A 22,254-nucleotide genomic window follows, 5' to 3' on the forward strand; every position below is an offset into this window, starting at 1 on the left:
CGTTGTTTCGTTTTTTTTTTTTAAAGATTCAATTCATAAAAAGAAGAAAGGATTCTATAGTGTTTATCTATTGGTAAGCCAGCCTGGCATTCTTCTCAAAATAGCAGGTAACTATCGAAAAGAACTCTGGATCCCCCAACACGGGGGTAAGTCACTAGCCGAGACACACACGTTCCAGCATGAAAGACACGCAGCTGTTCGAAGCTCCCTTCTCCCGTGCTCTGCTCCACACTCCAAGTGAACTGTTGAGTGCATCCTTAATGCTTGGTGATCTCAGGGGCCAACTTATCCGATAAAGGCACTGAATGTTAAATTAGTACCTAACTCTTTTGTAAAGTTCCCAGGAACTGGGCTCATGGCCTACAGCCCTTCCTCAGCACTGTTCTTCTCATTTTCCTTTGTCCTTTCAAACAGGAACTGCTTTGGTCTAATGATTCCAGCCCTTGCCTTCATCTCTAATTTCCATCTCTACAACTATTCCTACTGACATGTCATATCTCTTCTGTCTGGTTTTCTAAGAAAGAGAAAAATGGATCCCTGAGATCCAAGTTGCTAGGTCAAAGCTCTAGTCCTGACGTAAGCCAAGATAAAGCCTCATTTGTGCAAAACACGGGGAAGGATGAAATTAACATTTAATATCACTCTAAAGCCTTCCGTGCCTGCTTCCAAACCCTGCAGAATTAGGGAGATTGAAGGCTTCTGCTGGTGAGCAAAGACGCCTGGTTGGCCTCTCAACCTGTCTGGGGGGCGTGCGGGTGGAGGTGGGGACGATGCCCTGCAGGGTTACCCATCCACAATCACCTAAGAAATCGACCAACCTTTCTTGGCCCCGGAGACCGTCCTCTCACTGGAGTGCACGTAATCTTCAAACACTGTCTGCAAGACCGTGGCTCGCTCTCGGATTTCCTGGGGGCCAACGGAGCGGCGTTTCTGGGAGGGTGAAGGAAGGATTAAAGGAGAGACAGTCAGAGTCAGGAATAATGAAGCAGTTTATAACAGATTTAATAACAGTAAAATCACACAGTAACCACAGAGGGGCCAACAAGGGTAATCCTTTCAATATTACTAGGGAAAAAAAAGGGAGCGATGAAGATGCTAAAGTCAAGTGAAGATGAGGGTGGGTGGCTTGGTGAGGGAGCAGATCACGTCTCTTCTTTATTTACTTATTTACTTTCCTTCCTGGCCTCTTATGACTCATGTTCAAAATCAAAGTCTACTGGAGACACTTTGGAATTTTCCAAGTCCAATTCCGGCCTTTAAAACACCACTGGACACAAGCAGTTTTTAAAGGCGTCTTGTATGGCCCGCTTAGGCCTTCAGTCTCCTCCCCTGCCTTATACTCATTGGTGGAAGCCTGCCCGTTCCTGTCTAAGAGCATCCCACAGTCACCTGACCACAGGTGAGTCTGTCCTCGGATCGTAGAGCATATGCTTCCTCTTTCGTAGGAGGTTCAGACTCTGAGTGTTTCAGATTCACTCTTTCAGCCCAGACCTCTGTGCTGAGTTCCCAGGAACCCACTGAGGAGTGGGCTGCTCCAGCAAACCACGTTCAAGACGATGGCATGGATCGTTGCAGCCAACAGTCCCTCTGTAAGAACTCACATCTGTCTGCATCAAAGACCTTACAGATGGAAAATATTAGGAAAATAGAAACTTCTCTTCTTTTCAGCCTTTAGCAACCCCAGAGAAAAGATTTCCTTTCTTTATATCCCCCTAAAAACAAGTGGCTTTTGTTTCCTGCATCTTAACACGAATGTTTTCTGTTGAACGTGAAACCAAGATCCAAAAGAACCCGATCTGGCTAGCGTGCCTCCCCAAAGATGTTGATTCTTTGGATGGTGCCAATTAAGCTCTACCCACACTCACCCCCCAGTGTGGGTCTCACCAGCGTGAGGCCCAGCTCATGCTGCTTTTAACTCCTGTAGAGGACAGGGTGCGAGCCCCTGGGTCTGGCTGACCGACCCTAACCCCGTCACCCGGGTCTTTTTCACATTTAAAGCTGCCGCAGAAAGAATAAAGGGAGGAGAAGGAAAAGCCTCCTTCTTCGGAGAGACATTCGTCTCTGTGTTAATAGAGACTTCACAACCTGAAAATGTTTTTAGTTTAGTCAAATCATTCCTGCTACCTGTTTGGTTGATGACAGTCTATCTGATTTCACGGTACATGGTCCCCCTAAGGGTTTTATCCACTCAAATGTCAAGAGAAAAGTCACTCAGGAGCTGTGTTACGAAAGTGGACATTTGCTGTTGTCATTAACAAGGATTTTTTTTTTTTTTTTACCCTCTTAACTGATGTGAAATGCAAACTTTTTTTTTTTTGCTGCCCTCTTTTCGTTAAGCCACCTCAGCAGCGAAACTGTCACCTTCCTTGCGGTTTTTTTTTTTTTTTTTTTAATATGAATGTGAAATTAGCAAGGATGCCCTTTCCCCTGGCGGACAGAATCCTCTGTTATTAAAAAGTAAAGCACTTTAATAATGAAAACTTTTTCCTCTTTTTCCTGTGTTTTAACTGTTTAAAATTAATGAGAAGGGCAGAATGGTTGTCAAAGCGATATTGAAAGCCGGGCAGCCAGGACCGAATAAGCACAAAAATCCCTCTAGAGTGTTAAATAAACAGAGCTGCAGCCCTCTCGAATCCCTCTGTTGGTTATTGTATACATTCTGTAACAGCTCTCAGAATAGATCTGAGAGCCAGGGAGGCAGAGAGGTTTCAGAATTCCAATAAAGGCCTCAAATTAAAGACAGCCTGGTGCGAATTCCAGGAGAAAATTAAAGAGACCTCAAGCTTAAGTGACAGGTGACTTGCTTCTGTGTCACAACTGTCAGGGGATTTAGTGATAATATGGCAATATATTACAAAGGGCTTTTCTTATTTCCCCCTTTAGGTTTCAAAATGAGGTATCTTTTCTTCCCAACCCCAAAAAGAAAAAAAAAAAAAAATTACACATACATATAATGTGAGTGCGTATACTAGTGAAATACGTAGGAAAAAACGCGATAAAACTAGGTTCACATGTTTGAAATGATGAGGTCACTTTAGTAGAATATAAGAAAAAGTTAATGGCAGAAAACATAATATACTTAGGAGAAAGAAGGTCTTACCCCGCCACTTCCAGAAATACTTTATTTTAAAATTGCCCCTCTTGAGAATGAGTATTTTTCAGCTGTCTTCTTGGGAGGACAGTCTGAATTTAAACTGAAGACACAGGGAGCAGAGTCATGCAGCGCTGGCTCAGCCCCAGACAGGTGAATGCTCCCATAACGAGAAAGGGGGTCAGAGCCCGGAGGGCACACCCCGCAGCACCGGGGCCGGGGAGGGGGGTGCTCTCCCGCCCTCAAAGACGCAGGCTTAGTCCTGCTTCATGAAGCAACTTGCAACTAGCAGACTGTGGGTGGTCTAGAAAAATAACATCTCCAAAGGTCTAGACGCACTCAATACCCTTTTTCTGTAAAGACCCCACTGATCTTGGAGAGGAGAGACAATCCACAAAAACTAGGCTAGGGGCTTGTGATCTTATCTGAACCTCTCACCATGCCAGTGAGCTTTCGGTTAGGATGAGCTTGCAGGCGTATTTCACAGCACAAAAAAACTTTTAGGAAAAACATGTTTGGGTTTGTGTTTATGCTGTGAAGACGAAAACTCATGCCTATCACGAGGCAACAGATGGGTCTAGCAGCTGGGCTGGGTTATTTTTGTTGTACACAGTTTTAGGTGGTAGCAGTTGGGCGGGGTGGCGGGGGGTGGTTATTTGAAGCATGTGTCTTGAAATCGCCAACTTCTGAGGCATTTTTAAACTAAATGGAAGGATTTTGTTTTAATCGTTTTATTGCCAAGCTGAGTTTTACCCCCACGGTCCCTAGAACCTTCTGAGCGCTTCCCAGTCAAGTTGAAAGATCAAATTTATTCTCTTTGTAGGTGGCTGAACATTCGCGCACCCAGACGTAGCTATATATATTTTATATACCTAAATATGAAATATACATTTTACAGATGCTTCACCCGCTTGCGTTCTGTTCACAGAAGCCCCAAAATGTATATGCCAAAGGACACTTACAATGGCCTCCAACCAAGCTGGGTGAAGACGGGCATTATGATGAGGTGCCTGGCTCGGTGTGTAGAAGGCCCAGCTACTGAGCCCACATTCATCTGTCCGGCGCCGGCCTGTGTGCCAGAGAGAACTGCCCACATTGAGGATACCAATTAAGACGTACTGTATTTAAAACAGAATTAAGGGACTTCTCTGGTGGCGCGGTGGCTAAGAACCCGCCTGCCAAGGCAGGGGACACGGGTTCGAGCCCTGGTCCGGGAAGATCCCACATGCCACAGAGCAACTAAGCCCGTGCGCCACAGCTACTGAGCCTGCACTCTAGAGCCCGCGAGCCACAGCTACTGAGCCCACGTGTCACAACTACTGAAGCCCGCGCGCCTAGAGCCTGCGCTCCGCAACAAGAGAAGCCACCACAATGAGAAGCCCGCGCACCGCAACGAAGAGTAGCCCCTGCTCACCGCAACTAGAGAAAGCCCGCCTGCAGCAACAAAGACCCAACGCAGCCAAAACTAAAAAAAAAAACAAAACAGAATTAAGGGCTTCCGTGGTGGCGCAGTGGTTAAGAATCCGCCTGCCAATGCAGAGGACACAGGTTCGAGCCCTGGTCCAGGTATATCCCACATGCCGCGGAGTAACTAAGCCCGTGTGCCACAACTACTGGGCCTGCACTCTAGAGCCCGCAAGCCACAACTAATGAGCCCATGTGCCACAACTACTGAAGCCCGCGCGCCTAGAGCCCGTGCTCCACAATAAGAGAAGCCACCGCAATGAGAAGCCTGCATACTGCAACGAAGAGTAGCCCCACTTGTCGCAACTAGAGAAAGCCCGTGTGCAGCAACAAAGACCCAACGCAGCCAAAAATAAATAAGTTTTTAAAAGAAGAAAAAAAAAGCTGTAAAAAAGCCCCAGAATTAAAAGTTGTACCAGCATTTACTTTATTCTCTTTACTGTTCACGTGAGGCACGCACGAAATATACTCTTGCAGGCTGTTTATCTATGAGATAATTAGTAAGGAAGTCAATTTAGTTTCGTTTTTCTTTGTCCTCTGACTTTAAGGTAAATTTGGTCCAACAAGTGGTGTTTATGGATGTGTCATCTAGAACCTGGCATGATTACTTGAGTTTTCTAAGTTAACCAGTTATTTTGGTGTCAGTGAAAGCCCAACCTTGATTAGCACATCTTCTTTTTAAAACCAAAGATCACCAGACCTTAAAAATATCAAAATATCCTGTCCATCTGAGCAGCAATTCAGGGTTGAGGTGAACTCACATGGCCCAGAGTGTGCAGAGCATGCTGGGCCTCGTTTTACTTAAACCTCACAGCAACCCTCCAGGATGGGTACTCGTGCTGTCCTCATTCTACATATGGGGAAATTGAGGCTGGGGAGGAGGAGATAGTCTGCTCAAGGCTGCAGAACGACTGGCTATAAAGCAAGGACTCGAACCCAAGTCTGTCCGACTCTGGGCGCCAGCTCTCACCCACAACCTTACGATGGCTCCTCAAGCCCCAGCCAGTCTTCAAGGCTGGCCTCAGGCCACAGAAAAGGCTTAAGGAGAGGAACTGGGGCTGCCAGGCCACAGAAGGGCGGATGTTAACAGAATGGCTGTGGCTTGTTCCCCGAAAGAGCAGAGGGAACGTTCTCTTGCTCTGGGGGAGCGTCCTGCCGGAGGGGCCCTGCACCCGTCCACAGCTTCCCCAGAGACGCGCAGGGGCACACGACCATCGGTGCCCGGGAGAGAACTGGGCTGTGTTCAGGGCGTAAATACTGACACCAAAGCCGGTCCTGGAAACAGTGTAAGGCTAGATTATTCAAACCTTTACCATCTCATTTTGTAATTTTGTGGCTTGCTCTTATTTCTGGAGAGCAGGCAGATGCCAATTTTCCACTTAGTGTGAAACAGCAAAAAAAAAGGCGCTGGGCTTCATGTCAATGAGTCTGGACTTTAATTCCACATCTGCTACTAACTGATGTAACAAAATAATAATAATAATAGTAATAATAATGAATACCCTTTGGTACCTGTGTTGGGACTTTCAGGTTATTTCCTACTCAGCCCTCCAATCTCCTTCTGAGAACACTAATATTATCTCAGTTGTACACATAAAGAAATGTACTCATGAACCTTAGGAAGGTCCAGTACTGGCCCAAAGCCACACAGCTGGTGAGATGGGGAACTGGGCCCTAAGGCCATGCTCCTGACCACTCTGCTGCTACATGCCGCCTCAGACAGCTCCCCAGGTACCCCTGCTTATCCCACGTAGCTGTCCCGGGGCTATAATTAAATAGCTGTGGGAACATTTGAAAAACAAAAAACCCAAAAAGCAAAAACAAAAAACCCAGAAAACAACTGCTCCCCACCCCACCTTTCCACCCGCTCCCCCCCCCCCCCCCGCCAACTAGAATTTGCAGTAGTTTCCAAAGAACAGAGGAGTGTACCAAGACCAATGAGTGTCTCACTTCTGGTCAGTTCCCTTGACAACAGACTATCGATAATATGGGATGGTCCAAAGTCTCGTGTGTCCTGGTTGTTCTATAATGAAGTATCACTTAAAATAACGTGTTGATCAATTGAGTCCTTAATCACTTTCTTGCTCATGGGGATCTTTGCTGTGGTACCATTTACTGACCAAATTTCACCTTTATGAAAATGGCTAACGTTACCCAATTTAACAAGCACTTTAGTTCCAATTTCTTGGCTTAACTGATACTAACAGAGGCTTATTGGTACATGGTGAAGCACAGGTGCTTTGAAGTTAGATGGCCTGCTTTCACACCAGGAGAATCAATGATTATTGTGCCCTCGTGAATGTTCCTTCAGCTCTCTAAGCCTCGGTTTCCTCATCTATAAAGTGGGACAGTAACATCTGCCTCATAGGGCTGCTGAGAGGATGGAACGGGACCAAGCGTGTAAAGAGCTTAGCACAGTCCTGTCTGGAACACAAGCTGCGGTAACGGACACCTGATTATCATTTCCTCCCCTTTTCTTAGATACATTTCCGGAGGTACTCTCTGGATCAGAACTTAAGTCGGGGTCAGCCAGATGGGAGTCCCTGCCTCAGGGAGAATATTGATCCACATAAAGACACGTCCTAATGCACAGAAGAAACTCTTAAATTCGGTCTATTTGGCTCTGACTTTCCAGTCTATCCTCAGGCATCAGAAATGTAAAATATCCAAATAATTAAAATTTCATGGACGAAATTACGCCCAGCAACATCATTACACACACACTGACAAGTACATGTGATACAATGAGTAACGCGGTAGAGTGGGGGGCGGAGGCGGGGCAGTGATTCCGAGCAGGAGGGAAGTCTCGGAAAAGGAGCCGGAAAGGATCCCGGGCTATCTGCAACTGCTCAGGATCTCCAGGTGGAACTGCGCGGATAATAAAAATTTTTCTTCTTAATGATCTCAACGTCACTCTTCCTCTGTGTACAGCGAATGTTAAAAAATGGATGAACTAAGTGTGTCCGAATGGAGATTCCGAGCTATTTATTTTTTCCATGCTTTCTGGGGTGGACGGGTCTAGCCAGGTGTCCTTGTTGCTGATCTCGAGAGGAACCACCAGGGCTGAGTGTGTAACGCTGCCTCCAGACTCATTCTGGCCTGGGATGAGACCTGCTTTCTGGGGAGCTCGCTGCCGCCTGGCAGACGCGCAGGAGGGACTGGAGCCCGTTAACTGGGTGAGCCCAGCAAACATGTCCAGGAGCAAAGACAGAAAAAACACCATCAAGATGAGGCCTCACCTAATGTTCATGGTCCTTAAAATACACGTCTTACTTGACAGAGGCAGTAACTGCCCCATACTCAGAATCACTGCTTCCCCAAATCAGGAAATGCGTCACGTCTGTGAGCAGCAAGCGCGATACATAATAAAACTCACCTGGCTTCCCCATCGTCTCCCTTTAAAACAATCATCCCGTGTCAGGACAGACAAAATATCTTCCATCTTTATCTCAGAAACACTGTAAAAGGAAGGGCACATCGAGGTAAACCTTCGGTTCTTTCAAAAACATTTGGAATCTTGATGCATAAAACTCGCCTCTCATCAGGCTAATTCGATATAAAGGAGAAGCAACACTTGGTCAGGGAAAGGGAATGTTTTCCCAAACCTTTAGGAATTTGGAAGGAAGGGGCCCTCTATGATATTAAAGGGACAGACAGGGTAATATTCCCAACAATTTCCTTCCTGCCTGATACATTTACATTTATTTAGAATTTATACATTTATTTAGAATTTATTTATACATTTATTTAGAATTTCCTCTATAGGGATCATGTCATTATTTCTTAGTAAATCTGGAACACTAAATAAATAGGCCTGCTCATAGATAGATGACCGTGCCTTGAGAAGACGAACTAAAGAAACATTTCCGACAGTCCCTTTAGTTTCATACTTAAAGGAAGGAGGTGGCTGAAGACCCTTAACTGTGGGGCTTAACCAAACACCTGAGTGAAGGTAAACAGGTGACCAATGCCCATCGCCCATCATGGCACCAGAACTCTCTCCTAATCTACCCTGAGGGATCTTTGCTGCTCTAGTCTCTTAATTATTCAGGGGTGAGGACCAAATGATCTCTGGTGAATCTAGAGCCACATGCGAACGGCCGAAACCAGAACTCAGGCTTCCCTTGTGAACAGAAGCCGTCAGCAGCCAGAATAAGACACTCCAAGCTGCCTGGCAGGGGAGTCTGGACAGCCCACCGTCCCCCACGGCTCCGGAAGGCCCCAGCCTTCGCCCCAGGAAGGGCACGCGGCAGAGTCCTGTGTTAGAGGCGAGGAGGGAAACAGACTCCCCAGGGAGAGAGGAAGGGGGAAGGAGGAGCTCTGGGGGAGAAAAACAGATCATAAAAAGATAAATGATTTTCTTGTATGTTGTTGGGTTTTGTTTTTTTTTTCCTAAATGTAACAGCAAATTAAAACATGAATGGCAGCCTCTTCTGTGGGAGAAGACAAAGGTGACTTTCCCCCAAAGGTGACTCTGACAAAGCTATGAATGAACATGTCATGTCTGTGACATGATCTGCCTGAGCTGTGTCACTGCTTCCCCGTACACCCCCAGCCCCCAGCCCTCACCGTTCTTTCTTCGCTGCCAGCTCACAGCCACGTGGATTTGGAAAATATTTTTACAGAGTCAACCAGAGAATGCAGAGTACATACCAAGAGTGTAGGAGTTGGGCGGGGGGCGGGGGGAATGTTCGCGGCTTCCTAGAAAATGTTTTTCAAATGGGAGAGAAACGTTATGGCTACTAAATTTGCATCTCATTTATGCCTGGAAAGCTGAAGGAAGGTAAGAATCAGAGCCCAGCCCTGCCTTCTCCTTTTTCTAGCTGACCCTGCCTCTATTCATCACTTCTTTTCTTGAGGAAAAAAAAAAAAAGAAGAAATACAAAAGTAAAAGCAACATGAGAACTTGGGGTCAGATCCTGAAGTGGGGAGAAAGAAAACAGGTATAATGGCATTTGCGGCCAGGGATACAAAGAACTAATTATGCCACAGAAAGGCACAGTTTCCTCAAATGTTGACCTTCAGCCAGGGCACGGCTCGTAGGCTGTATGTGTCCATATGACAATGTTGGGGGACCATCTACCCTAAGTGAACAGGAGATGGGACTGAACTGGAGTGATTTACAGTTGAAAAGGGCCTTTTCCTCCGAGTCTAAGAAATCACTGCTTCCGAGGAACAAAGCACATCTACTCTGCTTATGTATGGTTCTATCAACAAACCTGAATCATCCCACCTCACTATGAAGAGAGACAGCTAAATAGATTCACGGAGCTGTCTTATGCCTGATCTAAGAAATAACACATTTCGAGGAAGCATTTACATTTTAATAAACCAATGATGACTTTCATCAGAAACACGTTTAAAGGAGAAGTGGGAAAAAGTGAAGAAGTTGGCAAACACCAAGAAGTCGGAAGGCTGCAGAGACAAAGTTCCGGGCGTTCAGACAGAGGCGAAGCGGCCCGGGGCACCTGTCTCTAGCCCTGCTAAATGAAGCTGTCAGGGCGAGCTCCACGCGCTGGGGGTATGCAGGCGGGCGGCGATTTTTGCGATGGCCCTTGCTGCTGAGAGCCTCCGCCTGCCCTCCTGAATCTTCTCTGTAATTCATCAGCCATCCCAGCAGCCCGCCGCCTGGCTCTCAGGTTCTTAGGCACCAAACAGGCACACACGTCTTCCTCCTTTTTCTGATATTTAGACGTGTACCTTTTGTATTCCAAGAATCTTCAAGTCTGCCTCTTTCCGTGGCATGCTTTTTAATTAGTTCTTATTAGATTTAGTTTTTGTTATTAAGTCAAAGAAACAGTTTCTATATAGATCCCCAACATACAGCCCTTCCTCAAACAGAAATCAGCACGTGTAGCGCACGGCAGTATCGCAGCGACAGATCTGATCATCACTCGGGTTGACTACGTCTCACCGGTGAAGCAGCCAGTGGTCCAGGACCAGGCACTTCAATAGGTGAACTTTCAGGGCAGAAACCAGTGAGGCTGGACTCCTACAGAACTCTCTGCCCCTTAACTGAATGTTCTTACACCCCCTGTAAGAACATTCTTACAGCACGTAAGACCCAAATCTCTTCCTTGCGGTATTTCCCAGTCTTCGTCCTTCTGAACTTCCTCCCCGAGTCTCTGAGTTCTCTCCTGACTGTGAACCTTGTGCTGAATTTCCCATGAATGCTGTGGGATCTTCTTCCAGAAAAGATCATCAAAAGGGAGGGCTGTCTTTTTTTTTTTTAAATAAATATATAAATAAATTTATTTTTGGCTGCATTGGGTCTTCGCTACTGCACACGGGCTTTCTCTAGTTGCGGTGAGCGGGGGCTACTCTTCATTGCGGTGCACGGGCTTCTCGCTGCGGTGGCTTCTCTTGTTGCGGAGCAAAGGCTCTAGGCGCACGGGCTCAGTAGTTGCGGCGCGTGGGCTCAGTCGTTGTGGCTCGCGGGCTCTAGAGCTCAGGCTCAGTAGTTGTGATACGTGGGCTTAGTTGCTCCACAGCATGTGGGATCTTCCCGGCCCAGGGCTCAAACCTGTGTCCCCCGCACTGGCAGGCGGATTCTTAACCGCTGTGCCACCAGGGAAGTCCCAAGGGCTGTCCTTTTTATACCTTTAAAATATACCCAGCTCACCAATGATTCATGTTGGTGCTAATTATTATTTTCCCTTTTTCAATTTCAGGCTTACATTTGAACCTTCCATCGCAGTCAACTGGAAGGCGTTTATTCGAGAACAATGAGAGGGAGAGAGGCAGAGGCATCTATGCTGGCAACTCTGTGCTGGACCATCACCCTTTGACTGCGTAACTGTCTGCACCCGTTTCTCCAAGGAGATCACATCACAGTGAACAAGCACAGGAGGCCAACCAGAGAGAGCTGCTGACGGGGAGGAATGGGAGAACGTGAACTTGTGGGTCTAGAACGGAAGGAGGAGGGAGCCATGGAGGCAGAGAGAGGCTGCCAAGGTGCAGTGAGTCCCTTCTCTTGTGGGACAATACACCTCTGAGAATACCTTCCACACGTACACGAATCGCCGGGACAGAGAGAAAAAGCTACGGCGCTGGGACAGGTTTTCATTTCGACCCCCCTGTATTTCTGGAGTGTAACTGCCTGATCGGGTGCCGCCTAGACTCGGAAAGGGCCGCAGTGAGAAGTCTGACACGGCCTCCAGCCCCCGGGAACTCAGAATCCAGCTGGAGATGGAGCTCCTGGTGAAACGTTGACTGATCTACATGAGATTTTCTCTCACAAGTAAGAGAAGAGATGCACGTCTTCCTGAAACAAACAAAAACCACTCCTTCAACTGACAAGCTGTATCAAGATGAGAGAATTACGTAAGAGGAAAACCCACACCATCTTCATTTCTGCCCTCTTGAATTCATCGGGAGCGGGTCCTCGCCTCCCCCGACACTGAGGGGTGTGAAGCACATTTTCTGAGAAAGCTTCATTCCACGAACGGTCACACCAGCAATCTCGGAAGAGTGTTGAAGTCTGACTGGGGACAGGGGAAGTCACCGAGTGGCTTCTGAGCAGCTGGGCCACTCCTGTGCCCGGCGTGTACCGTGCCACCACCTTGGGCATCACACAGCTCTTCCTGTGCCTCCGAAAACATTCTATGCATCACTGTGCTTTCTCTGAGCAGAAGAAATTCGTGAAAGTAGATCAGTGTGAAAAACCGCATGCCTTTAGAAGCCCATTTTTAGAGCCTGTTAGATTTTATGGAAAATATGACTAAACAAACTCATTTCTGTGGCCCAGGTGGATGCTCTCTGCTTTCATCACAATCACCCCTGGCCAGCTCGAGCCACTGTCCTCTGTCTTTGCTTTCTTTGTCTTTCCTCGGGGAGATCGGGGTTCGATGGAAGCCCCTGGCGAAGGTTCCATGCTGCCGAGCCCTGTGGAGTCCCCGACCCAGGGCTGGAACTGGGGGCCTGACGCTGGGGGATGTGAGAGGCTGCCATCTGACTGGGTGCACACGGGACAGCAGCTGGACAGCCTTGGCCACAAACATGTGGTACATGATTCACCTGCCCCCTCATGGTTTCTTCCCTCGTTTTCCTTTCCTGGGGGAGGGGGAGTTGTGTAAAGAATCAAAAGCATTATATTTTTCCAACTTTAAAGGTCCTAAGCGTTCATTAATTGCAAGAAACAAAAATGGTGACTAAGAGAGATCTTTGAGAAGCTGGCTGGGCGGGTGGTGCACACTGATTTCGCAGCAGGAGCAACGCCAACACAGACTCTACCTGAAAGAGAGAGCGCAACAGATCGTTCTACGCCTTGGAATGGCAACGCAATGAAAACTGTCATGTGCTGATGGCGTTAAGGGTTTCAGTCTTTGCCACTGGCTATTCTGGGACTCACTTAGGGATCACAAGGGTTAATGGCTCCTCGTCAGCTTACAAGGCCCATCCACTGTAAGAGGCGACAGAAAATTAATTAGGTGAGATCAGCCGAAACCCCGTGTTTCTGACTCACTTGATTTTGTGAGAAGCCAACGAGTTGACATATTCTGCCTCCGAAGGAGCCAAAATGAGCAGGCTGCTCCCACGGCAGCCAATCCGGGCGGTTCTCCCAATCCGGTGGATGTATTCAGCAGGTGAAGACGGAGCGTTGTACTAAAAAGGGTAACAAAAATGAAGGCATTCGCAGATCAAGGGACTGCCATTAATTGGAAGTGCAATACCCCTCACCTGCCTCCAGGTATCCCAAGAATTAAATCCTGGTGCTATGGTTACCCTACCACAATCACAAGGAGAAGTCACTCAACCCTGAAACTCCTGGCTTCATTGGAAATAACAAGGCTCCGACACGCCAACAGGAACAGTGGCCAAGTTTCAGATAAACGAGACGTCTTCTCGTCCCAGTATCTCCTATTTAATTTCACTTCTCCACAGGTCTCTTCATTTTCCTATTTGCATCTTTTCACTGAGGTGACTGGGCAAGGTGAGAATGCAGGCAGGTGGGCGCAAACTCGCGCAGGATGGCCGCACGACCTTGGCCTGCTTCCTCAGTAGACAGGGCAGTGGGGCTGAGGCCACGAAAGACGCTGCACAGGGTACGGAGAATCAGGTCTCCACCGCCTCGCTGCAGGCCACCCAGTCCCAACGGAGCAGAGCTGCAGGCCAGTTGAGAGGCACGTTCCCCTTCCTGCAGGGAAACGCCTCCGCTCCCACGGACAGTGTTCCTGGCCCGGCAAAAGGGCCAACGCTCTAACTCAGCAGAACGGATGCTCTCTATGACAATAACGTCATCGTCGTCAACACCAATTGTCCCTGTACTCATTCTGCCCTTTTCTTCTTCGCTGCTACATGCATCAAAGACCAGAGGGCCAAGAATATGATGGGAGGCCAGGCATATTAAACTAATCAATACCCACAATTATAAGAAGGCTCTCAATGATCAATTATATGTGCCTGGCCTCCTGCACATTAAAATCATCCTCGTCTTCCTATTCCAAATCTGCCCCATGGACAGCAGGAAAGAAGACACAATGCCTCTAGTCACAAAGTCCTCATGTGCTGTGAGCAGAGATCCCTAGCCAGTGACAGGCATGCAACTCCACTAAAACGTGAATAAACCGTGACTCACGTAAACAGGGCCCTGTCCCCTGGCCCCCGTACAGAAGGGCTTAAAAATACCACTCTGCAGACTAAGAAAAAACAAAACTAAAGCCACTAGACTAGCGCTAACACCTCTACCCTCTGGCAAAGCATCTAAGGCTAGAGGTATGTGTAAGATGCTGTCAGGGCCTTAATTGCCCCCTGCAGGTCAATGTACATGGACATAGCTCTCAGGACAGCTGAGCCATCGCCTTCTGGACACGATGAGGCCTCCCAGGGGCCCAGGTAATTCCTGTTATTTTCAGCTTGCTGAAAACTCTGTGTGTGACACACATTAGTCTGTGAGCAGGGGAGCCTGCCCCTCCCTCCCACGGCTGTACCGTCTACAGGCTGTGCTGCAGTGGTCAGGTGGGCTGGGTTAAGGAAAGATGCCAGGAGAACTGTGCAGATCGGGCTGGTTGCCGCCTGGTGACCAGGGCAACACCCAAGAGGGTGATGATAATTATTCTACTTAAAGCCAATGCACCTACTCACGATCACACATTCTGGCCTCAAGCTCGCACCTTAACAACTTAAATACATTACCTGGACAATCCACGTGACTTGAGGGAGATCTAAGCCCCGAGCCGCAACATCCTTCAAAACAGAAAAGAATATGGCTTAGGACAGAGTTTCTCAACCTTTTTGGGGTCGTGGATCCATTTGATGATCTAATGCAAACTCTGAGGGCTCACCCCCCAGGAATGTGCACAACTCCAGGAACCCACTGACGTCCACCTGTGGGTAAAATTCCAATTTAGAGGCTAGTTCTACAGACCCCGCAGGTGAGGCAGCCACAGCCCACTTCACTAAAAGAACACCATCTGCATGTAGGCCTGAGAACTAAGTCATTATCAGACAGTCACCAACCAGACAGACAAAAAGTATAACAGCAATGGAGATGTTTTTCTCTCTTCTCTTCAGCTGGTCGCCATCTCAGGAGCAAAGGCTCTGCTCTCTGGTTTCTGGCCATTCTGGCAGAGAGACTAGAAACTGGGAACCTTCCAGTCTTTGGCAATAAAGGTACACCTGGCATCCACCTCCAAGCACAAGTCACACCAAGAGTAGCCCCAGCCAACAGGTACTGAGCGCTCGCTACACACCAGACAGGGTGGAGAGCATTTTACCTGCGTCATCTTGACTCATTGTCAAAATAACACCTCAGGGGCTTCCCTGGTGGCGCAGTGGTTGAGAGTCCGCCTGCCGATGCAGGGGACGCGGGTTCGTGCCCCGGTCCGGGAAGATCCCACATGCTGCGGAGCGGCTGGGCCCGTGAGCCATGGCCGTTGAGCCTGCGCGTCCGAAGCCTGTGCTCCGCAACGGGAGAGGCCACAACAGCGAGAGGCCCACATACCACAAAAAATAAATAAATAAAAATAACGCCTCAGACAACTATTACTCCCATTTGATAGAGAGGAAACCAAGATTCAGAGAGATTAAGTAACTTGTCCAGGGACACACAGCTAAGAAGCAGAGCTAGCCCTGAAATCCAGGTCTGCTTTACTTTTCCAAGACCATATCACAGTATACGGTTCCACTATCAAAAAAGATGCTGTGTCCCTCATATGCTGCTGGTGGGAATGCAAAATAATACAACCCCCTATGGTGGGGAATTTGGTAAATATCCAGCAAAACTACATACGCACTTGCCCTTTGACCCTGAGCAATCTCCCAGCAATCCATCCCTGGCAAAAATTTAAAATCATCTATGCACAAGGCTATTCATTTCAGCACTACTTATTTATTATTTTTTTTAACATCTTTATTGGAGTATAATTGCTTTACAATGGTGTGTTAGTTTCTGCTTTATAACAAAGTGAATCAGTTATACATATACATATGTTCCCATATCTCTTCCCTCTTGCGTCTCCCTCCCTCCCACCCTCCCTATCCCACCCATCTAGGTGGTCACAAACCACCGAGTTCAGCACTATTTATAATTGCAGGTCTGGTAATAACCCCAATGTCTAGCAGGAGACGGGTTGAATAAAACACGGCAATACCTACCCCGTAGAACGGCGTTTTACACAGCTACAAAAGGAATGGAGGTTCCTATGTACTGATGTGGAGAATATCTAGGCTATGTTTTGAGTGTGAATAGTGTGCGTTTGTGTAAGAAATGGGGGAAATGCAAATATATCTGCTCATACTTGAAAAAGAAATAATGGAGGGAAAAACCCCAAAGCTTATAAAAAATAGTGACCTATACGGGAAGGAAGAGGATGGGGGGAGGGGATGAGGATGGAAGCTGGACTTCCTTTAATGGGCCCTTATAATTCTGACCCTGAGACCACGTTTCAACATAATTAAAAAGTAAGGGCTTCCCTGGTGGCGCAGTGGTTGAGAGTCCGCCTGCCGATGCAGGGGACACGGGTTCGTGCCCCGGTCCGGGAAGATCCCACATGCCGCGGAGCGGCTGGGCGCGTGAGCCATCCCGCTGGGCCTGCGCGTCCGGAGCCTGTGCTCCGCAACGGGAGAGGCCACAGCAGTGAGAGGCCCGCGTACCGCAAAAAAAAAAAAAAAAAAAGTAAGATAACCAGCTGTCATGCAGTAGGAAAGACAGAATATCACCTCTGACATATTCTTGCCAAAACAAAAACAAAACCCTAGCAATGGAATCTAACAAGTGCCTAGACCTACTGCAGGGCGACAGGGACAAGGTAAACAGCACCACAGGGACGCAATGTGAAGCGTCCCGAAGGACAAATGGTCTCTCTTCCACCAAAAAATCCAGGAAGAAAGAGAGGGTAACAATAACAGAAGACATTAAGTAGACAGAGGGATTAATGGATAAATGCACAGATGGATCGATAAGCAGAGAACCAACACCTGGAAGGAGGTTCACCGAAACTGTCAAGTGTGGTTATCTCGAGGTAAGGGGATTTGGGGCAATTTTTACTTTTCTCTTCGCAGTTTCCTGCGTTGTTTGCTTTGTTTTTCTTTTGACGACGAATGCATATTATTCCCCCCTCCCCACAACCCTGCATTTTTATTTAGAAAAATTTAAACCTACAGAAAAGCTGTTAGAATAGTACAGTGAGCACTTGTCAGTCCTTCATCTTGATTCACCAATTGCTAAACACTGGCACAGCCGCTCTTTTCCTCTCTGTACACATGTGTTTTTCTCAACCACCTGAAAGGAACTTGCAAGTATCATGACATTTTGCCCCTAAATACTTCAGCACATGTCTTCTAAGTAAAAGGACATTCTTCTACATAAATCACAATACCATTACCACACCTAAGAACTTCACACGAAATAAGTTTATTTTATAATAATCAGTCCACGTTCAAATTTCACCACTTGTACCTAAGACGATTTTTATAGTTGTTTTCCTTTCTTAACCCAGGACTGAAGCCTAGATCACTGCATTCTATTTTTATTAGAGCCCTCTAGACTTCCTTAACGTAGAACTGCATCCCCACCCTTAACATTTACTTCTTTTTATTTATTTTTTGGATAACAATCCTTTTTTGAAGAGTCCAGGTGTCTTGAGGAACATCCCAGAATCTGGACTTTTCTGTCTCCTCATAGTAAGATTCAGGGGGAGCGTTCTGGCAGAACGACATCAGGGTGGGGTGTACCGCCCAGCACGTGACCTCAGGATACAGGCAGGGTGTCTGTCCTGTGCTGGGGACGCTGTGCTCGGTCGCTGGAGCAGGTGGCACACACCATCTCACTCCCTTGTGACGGTACCTTTCTCCTTTGCAATGAGTGAGTAACCTCAGGAGGGAAACTTTGAGACTGTTTCCCAGAACATTTTGCCCAGTGGTTTTAGTATCATTTGATGCTACTTGTCTGTATCAGTTGTTACCCTGATGTCTACAAAATGATGGCTTTCTAAGCCTATCGTTCCTTCCATTTCTATAACTGGCATTCTTCTGTAAAGGACGGCTCTTCCTCCTCTCTCCTCGCTTTTCAGTATCACTAAGAATTTATAGGTATATAAGGTTTTTTAAAAAATAATAATCCTGGGCTTCCCTGGTGGCGCAGTGGTTGAGAGTCCGCCTGCCGATGCAGGGGACACGGGTTCGTGCCCCGGTCCGGGAAGATCCCACGTGCCGCGGAGCGGCTGGGCCCGTGAGCCACGGCCGCTGAGCCTGCGCGTCCGGAGCCTGTGCTCCGCAACGGGAGAGGCCACAGCAGTGAGAGGCCCGCGTACCGCACACAAAAAAATAAATTAAAAAAAAAAAAATCCTATGCAAAGTTCTGTAGGAAGCACATTAAAACAATCGCACTCTCATCCTCCAGGGTCAGGGGCAGGATTCAAGGAAGACACTGTCCCACCGTCACCTAAGTCACCCAGAAGACCACTGCAGGCAGGTCAGGGCTGGTCTGCCTTCGCTCTGATTAAATCCCACCTGGGATTTGTGGGTCTCCTTTGAACGGCGGCCAGAGGCTGCATTTATAAATGTTAAGTAGACATTTCATGTATTAGAAGTGTGTCAACCACCCAGGAAGTGTTTTCTGACAGCTCCCAGGTGCCCTGAAAGCTGAAGGCGGACGTTCCAGAGCCGATGCCTTTGAGAACACAATTTAGAGCGTTCTCTGCACTAACCACAGTCACTGTCTTTAGAAAAACTGATGGGTTCTTAAATCTGCGAAGCTCTTGTTAAGAAATGACTCACTTCATTTAAGTGCTCTGCACTGGGAGAGGTACACAATGGGCTGTCTGAGCTTTACAGATAAGCTTTGTAAAAAATTTAATGCTCGTCGGTTTAGTAAATCCAACTAAGAAACACAGATGAATCTCAAAACTAGCATACAGTGTTAGGAAAGCCACGCCGGGTACAAACATGCTGAGACAGAGTTAGGAGGCACGGCAGCCACCGCCATCAGGACTGCTCACGGTTCTTTCCTACTCGGGCTGGGCAATCGGCTCAGGACACCAGGCTGACAACCTTCCCACCGCCCACTACTTCTGGCGTTGGGGTGGGGGCACCTCACAGCCAGCCACTGCTCGGACTTCACCAGCCATTTCCTTAAGCACTCCCTTACAGTCTCAGCCGAGGCTACGCTGAGAGTGGATCAATCTTGCCGGTGCAGGAACAGGGAGAACCGGACTCTAGGACCACTTTAGCAGCCACCAATCCGGGCAAGTCACCTCTGCTTTTTCTGAGCCTCAGTTTACCCACCTATAAAATGGCTACAATTTACTTATCTCCCGAGGTTGCTGTGAAGATCCAATGAGACAGTGGATGTGCAAAGTGTCTTGAGAATCGTAAATCTGAGTGTTCCAGTTCGCGATGAAATAAGAGCTAGACGGAGGCAATGAGGTGGGGATTTAAAAGCCTCTCGGCTCTCTTCCCCCCTCACACCCCATCCACCCGACCCGGGCAGAGGACCACAGAGGAAGGGGACATGGCTCCATCTTCCTGGATGCTGTCAGCCAGCAGCACCAGAGCCACAGGAAACTGACCTGCCCAAGACTCAGGAAAGCCTTCGGTTCTCCGCCCACCCTTAGAACTTAGATCCAACCCAACTGTATTCCCTTAACCTAATTAGGGCGAAAGAATCGCTAAAGTCAATTCTGAAAGACACTCACCAGTCAGGCCTTCAAGTCCGCGGGCCTGACAATTGGCCGCCTCCATGAGACCAAGGGGTACAGATGGAAGGCAGCTTGCTCAGGTGCCAGCCTGTCAGTTGGATTAAAATGACTCATTTATTTACCCGAGAACCTCACAAAGTGCTTTTACTAACAGGGAGAGGGGGCCTGCGGCTCTCCGAGCAAGGGACGCAGCAAATTCGCCTCTGCTGCCTTCCCGTCCTGCCAAAGTCATTACTGCGGCGTGTGGAAAGCCATCAGCGGGGCACAGGCCCCCGTCGTCCGGGTGACAGATTGGGCTGCGTAATCAGAGGGGGAAGGAGACAGCGCAGAAGCTGTCAGAGGCGCGAGATCTTGGCTGGAGCCGCCAAAAAGCTGGCAGCATGAGTTAGCGTAACTGAGTCAATAGCCAACCATCTCCAAATGGCCTTGCCATTAACACGAATGAAATACGAGCGGAAAAGGTAAACTTCGCCTAAAAAGCATGCCCCAGAGGAAACCGAGAAAGTCTCCATTTCTTCAGGGGTGCTGAAGGGACATCCTTGGGATGCTTACAGCCCCCCTCCTTTGTCTCCTGGCCGCCTGGCACAGCGAAATTTCCCAGGAGGAGAGGAAATTAAGAACCGCAAAGACCTAACGGAGTGTTTCGAGCAAAAAAAAAAAAAAGAGAGAGAGAGAGAGAGAGAGAGAAAAGGTGGCGGACAGCAGCACAGGTGCTTTAGGTATCTTCTGAAAAAGGAGGCATGTGTGGACAAGCACAAAGCATTCCAAGGGATACTCAGCCAGCGGATGCAGGTGGAGGCGGAAGTGCCTCTCCTTGCTGGGAAAAGGCCAAGGCACTGGGTACATACATCCAGGAACAACCAGGGAGGGCCACGCATCAGCCCTAAAACTAGAGGGAGCTTGGAAACACCACATTCCAGTCACTTGGTGGGGTTTCTCCTTCCCAGCCCCTCAACTTAACAGTGGTATTGAAAAAACCTCTGGCTTAGGGTGAGTGCTTCACTATAAGCCGGAGGAGATACTCTGCTTCTTTGGGTTTCTTAACTCCATTGAGGAAAGTGGGCTTTGAACTTCCAAATGACTCCTTCCTCCTTCCTGCTAATACTTGCTCCCTCCTTAACTTGGGTTCTTCTTAGATCCAGTTTTCTAGAGGACACAAACTTGCATTTCAAATATGTAAGGACTTCTCTTTCCCAGACTGGTCTCTCCTCCCTGACCATCTTCTCACCTCTGCCCAGACTCTGGACTCATCGCGGTCACACGTGTACTGAGAACCCACATTATACAGCCATGTACCAGGTCCCGCAAGATTGCGTGAAGTTAAGAAGATCCTTGCTTTTAAGATGTTTAAGATGAAAGGAAACACAGACACACACACACACACACACACACACACACACACACAGAGACACACCTTTAACTTTCCTCACAACAGAAAAGATATAAGGAGGAAAATGGGGTCGAGGGAGGGATTTTCTAGAAGTAAAGGAAACAGCAGAACTGTGAGCCTTTGTGTGGTTACACCGCAATTCCCAACTTCTCACACAAGACAGTCAGTCTTCTGGCCTCATTAAAATGATCTCAGGATGATAAATCAAAATGGCAAAAGATACGGTGCAAAGGGGGAAAGTCCCCACGCAACCATTCACAAGTGCTTCCCCTTTATCCAAAGAAGCGGGTCCGCCATCCGCCTTGTCCTGCTGTGGCCCCGCTGCTCATTAACACCCAGGAGGTTCCCGGAGAGCTTTCAGAGCCCGGCAAGTAACAGGCTGCTGAAAAGGACGCAGTGACAACATCTCCCCAACCCAGGCCCCACCTATCACAGCCAAAGCATCCCAGACACCCCAAGTTTCCACCTATAGCAAACAAACACAGCAGAAGTAGAAGGAAGACTGGGCAGGAAAGAAGAACTTCTCCCCACTGGGGACTCTGGGTTTGTACCCTGGCTTAGAAATGGAGAGGCATGAGCTCCCACCCAGCTCTTTTCCAGTCATTTCCTAAAGTAGAAGAAAGAAAAGATGAGACTGGCTGAGGCTCTGCATGCTGGACGTGGCCTGGGCGAGCAAGAGAACACGCACCAAGGGGCTTACAGAAATCAGATTATGGCAAGTGAGAGCCTGCTTTCCACGTGGCACGCGGGCCTGGCAGCGGGCAGAGGTGCCAAGCCAATGGTGCTCCTCATCTAGCTGACATCACCTGCCTGCAGGCAGCAGCCAACAGGACAAGGAAAATCATCTTGTGCTTTTGACCCCACCGAGAACCACGTTTCAGAAAATGATCTTTCCTTCCGGAGAGCTACTAAAGAAAACCCCAAAACAAAACAAAAAACTGAACTTCAAATACCTGGAGTTTTCTCTGAGACTTAGAGCTCACCCATGTCTGTGAAAAACAGGACAGCGTTTGCACACTAGGAGACTCAATAATTTCCCACCAGGGACAAATCCAGCATCTCAAGGGTCAAAAATAAAGCATTTTGTTCTGGTCCTAATTCCAACACACAGGTTCCTACTGCCTTCTGTTGTTTTTTTTTTTTTTTTGCGGTACGCGGGCCTCTCACTGTTG

General features: G+C 48.0%; 1 protein-coding gene across 1 annotated transcript in view; it reads right to left on the reverse strand.

The window, feature by feature from the left end:
- The window catches only part of DDX31 (DEAD-box helicase 31), a 73,669-nt gene that overhangs the window by 21,825 nt on the left and 29,590 nt on the right, over positions 1–22,254 (reverse strand). The window contains exons 15-18 of the mRNA XM_022578341.3: positions 14,690–14,740; positions 13,020–13,159; positions 7,932–8,013; positions 819–930 (exon numbers count right to left, since the gene is read on the reverse strand). Of these exons, the coding sequence (XP_022434049.2) occupies positions 819–930; positions 7,932–8,013; positions 13,020–13,159; positions 14,690–14,740 (385 nt within the window). The remainder of the gene's footprint in view (positions 1–818; positions 931–7,931; positions 8,014–13,019; positions 13,160–14,689; positions 14,741–22,254) is intronic.

This window comes from Delphinapterus leucas, chromosome 6, assembly GCF_059928025.1.
Source record: "Delphinapterus leucas isolate spDelLeu-1000000601 "Yukka" chromosome 6, BTC_Dleu_Yukka2, whole genome shotgun sequence".
Taxonomy (NCBI): Eukaryota; Metazoa; Chordata; class Mammalia; order Artiodactyla; family Monodontidae; genus Delphinapterus; species Delphinapterus leucas.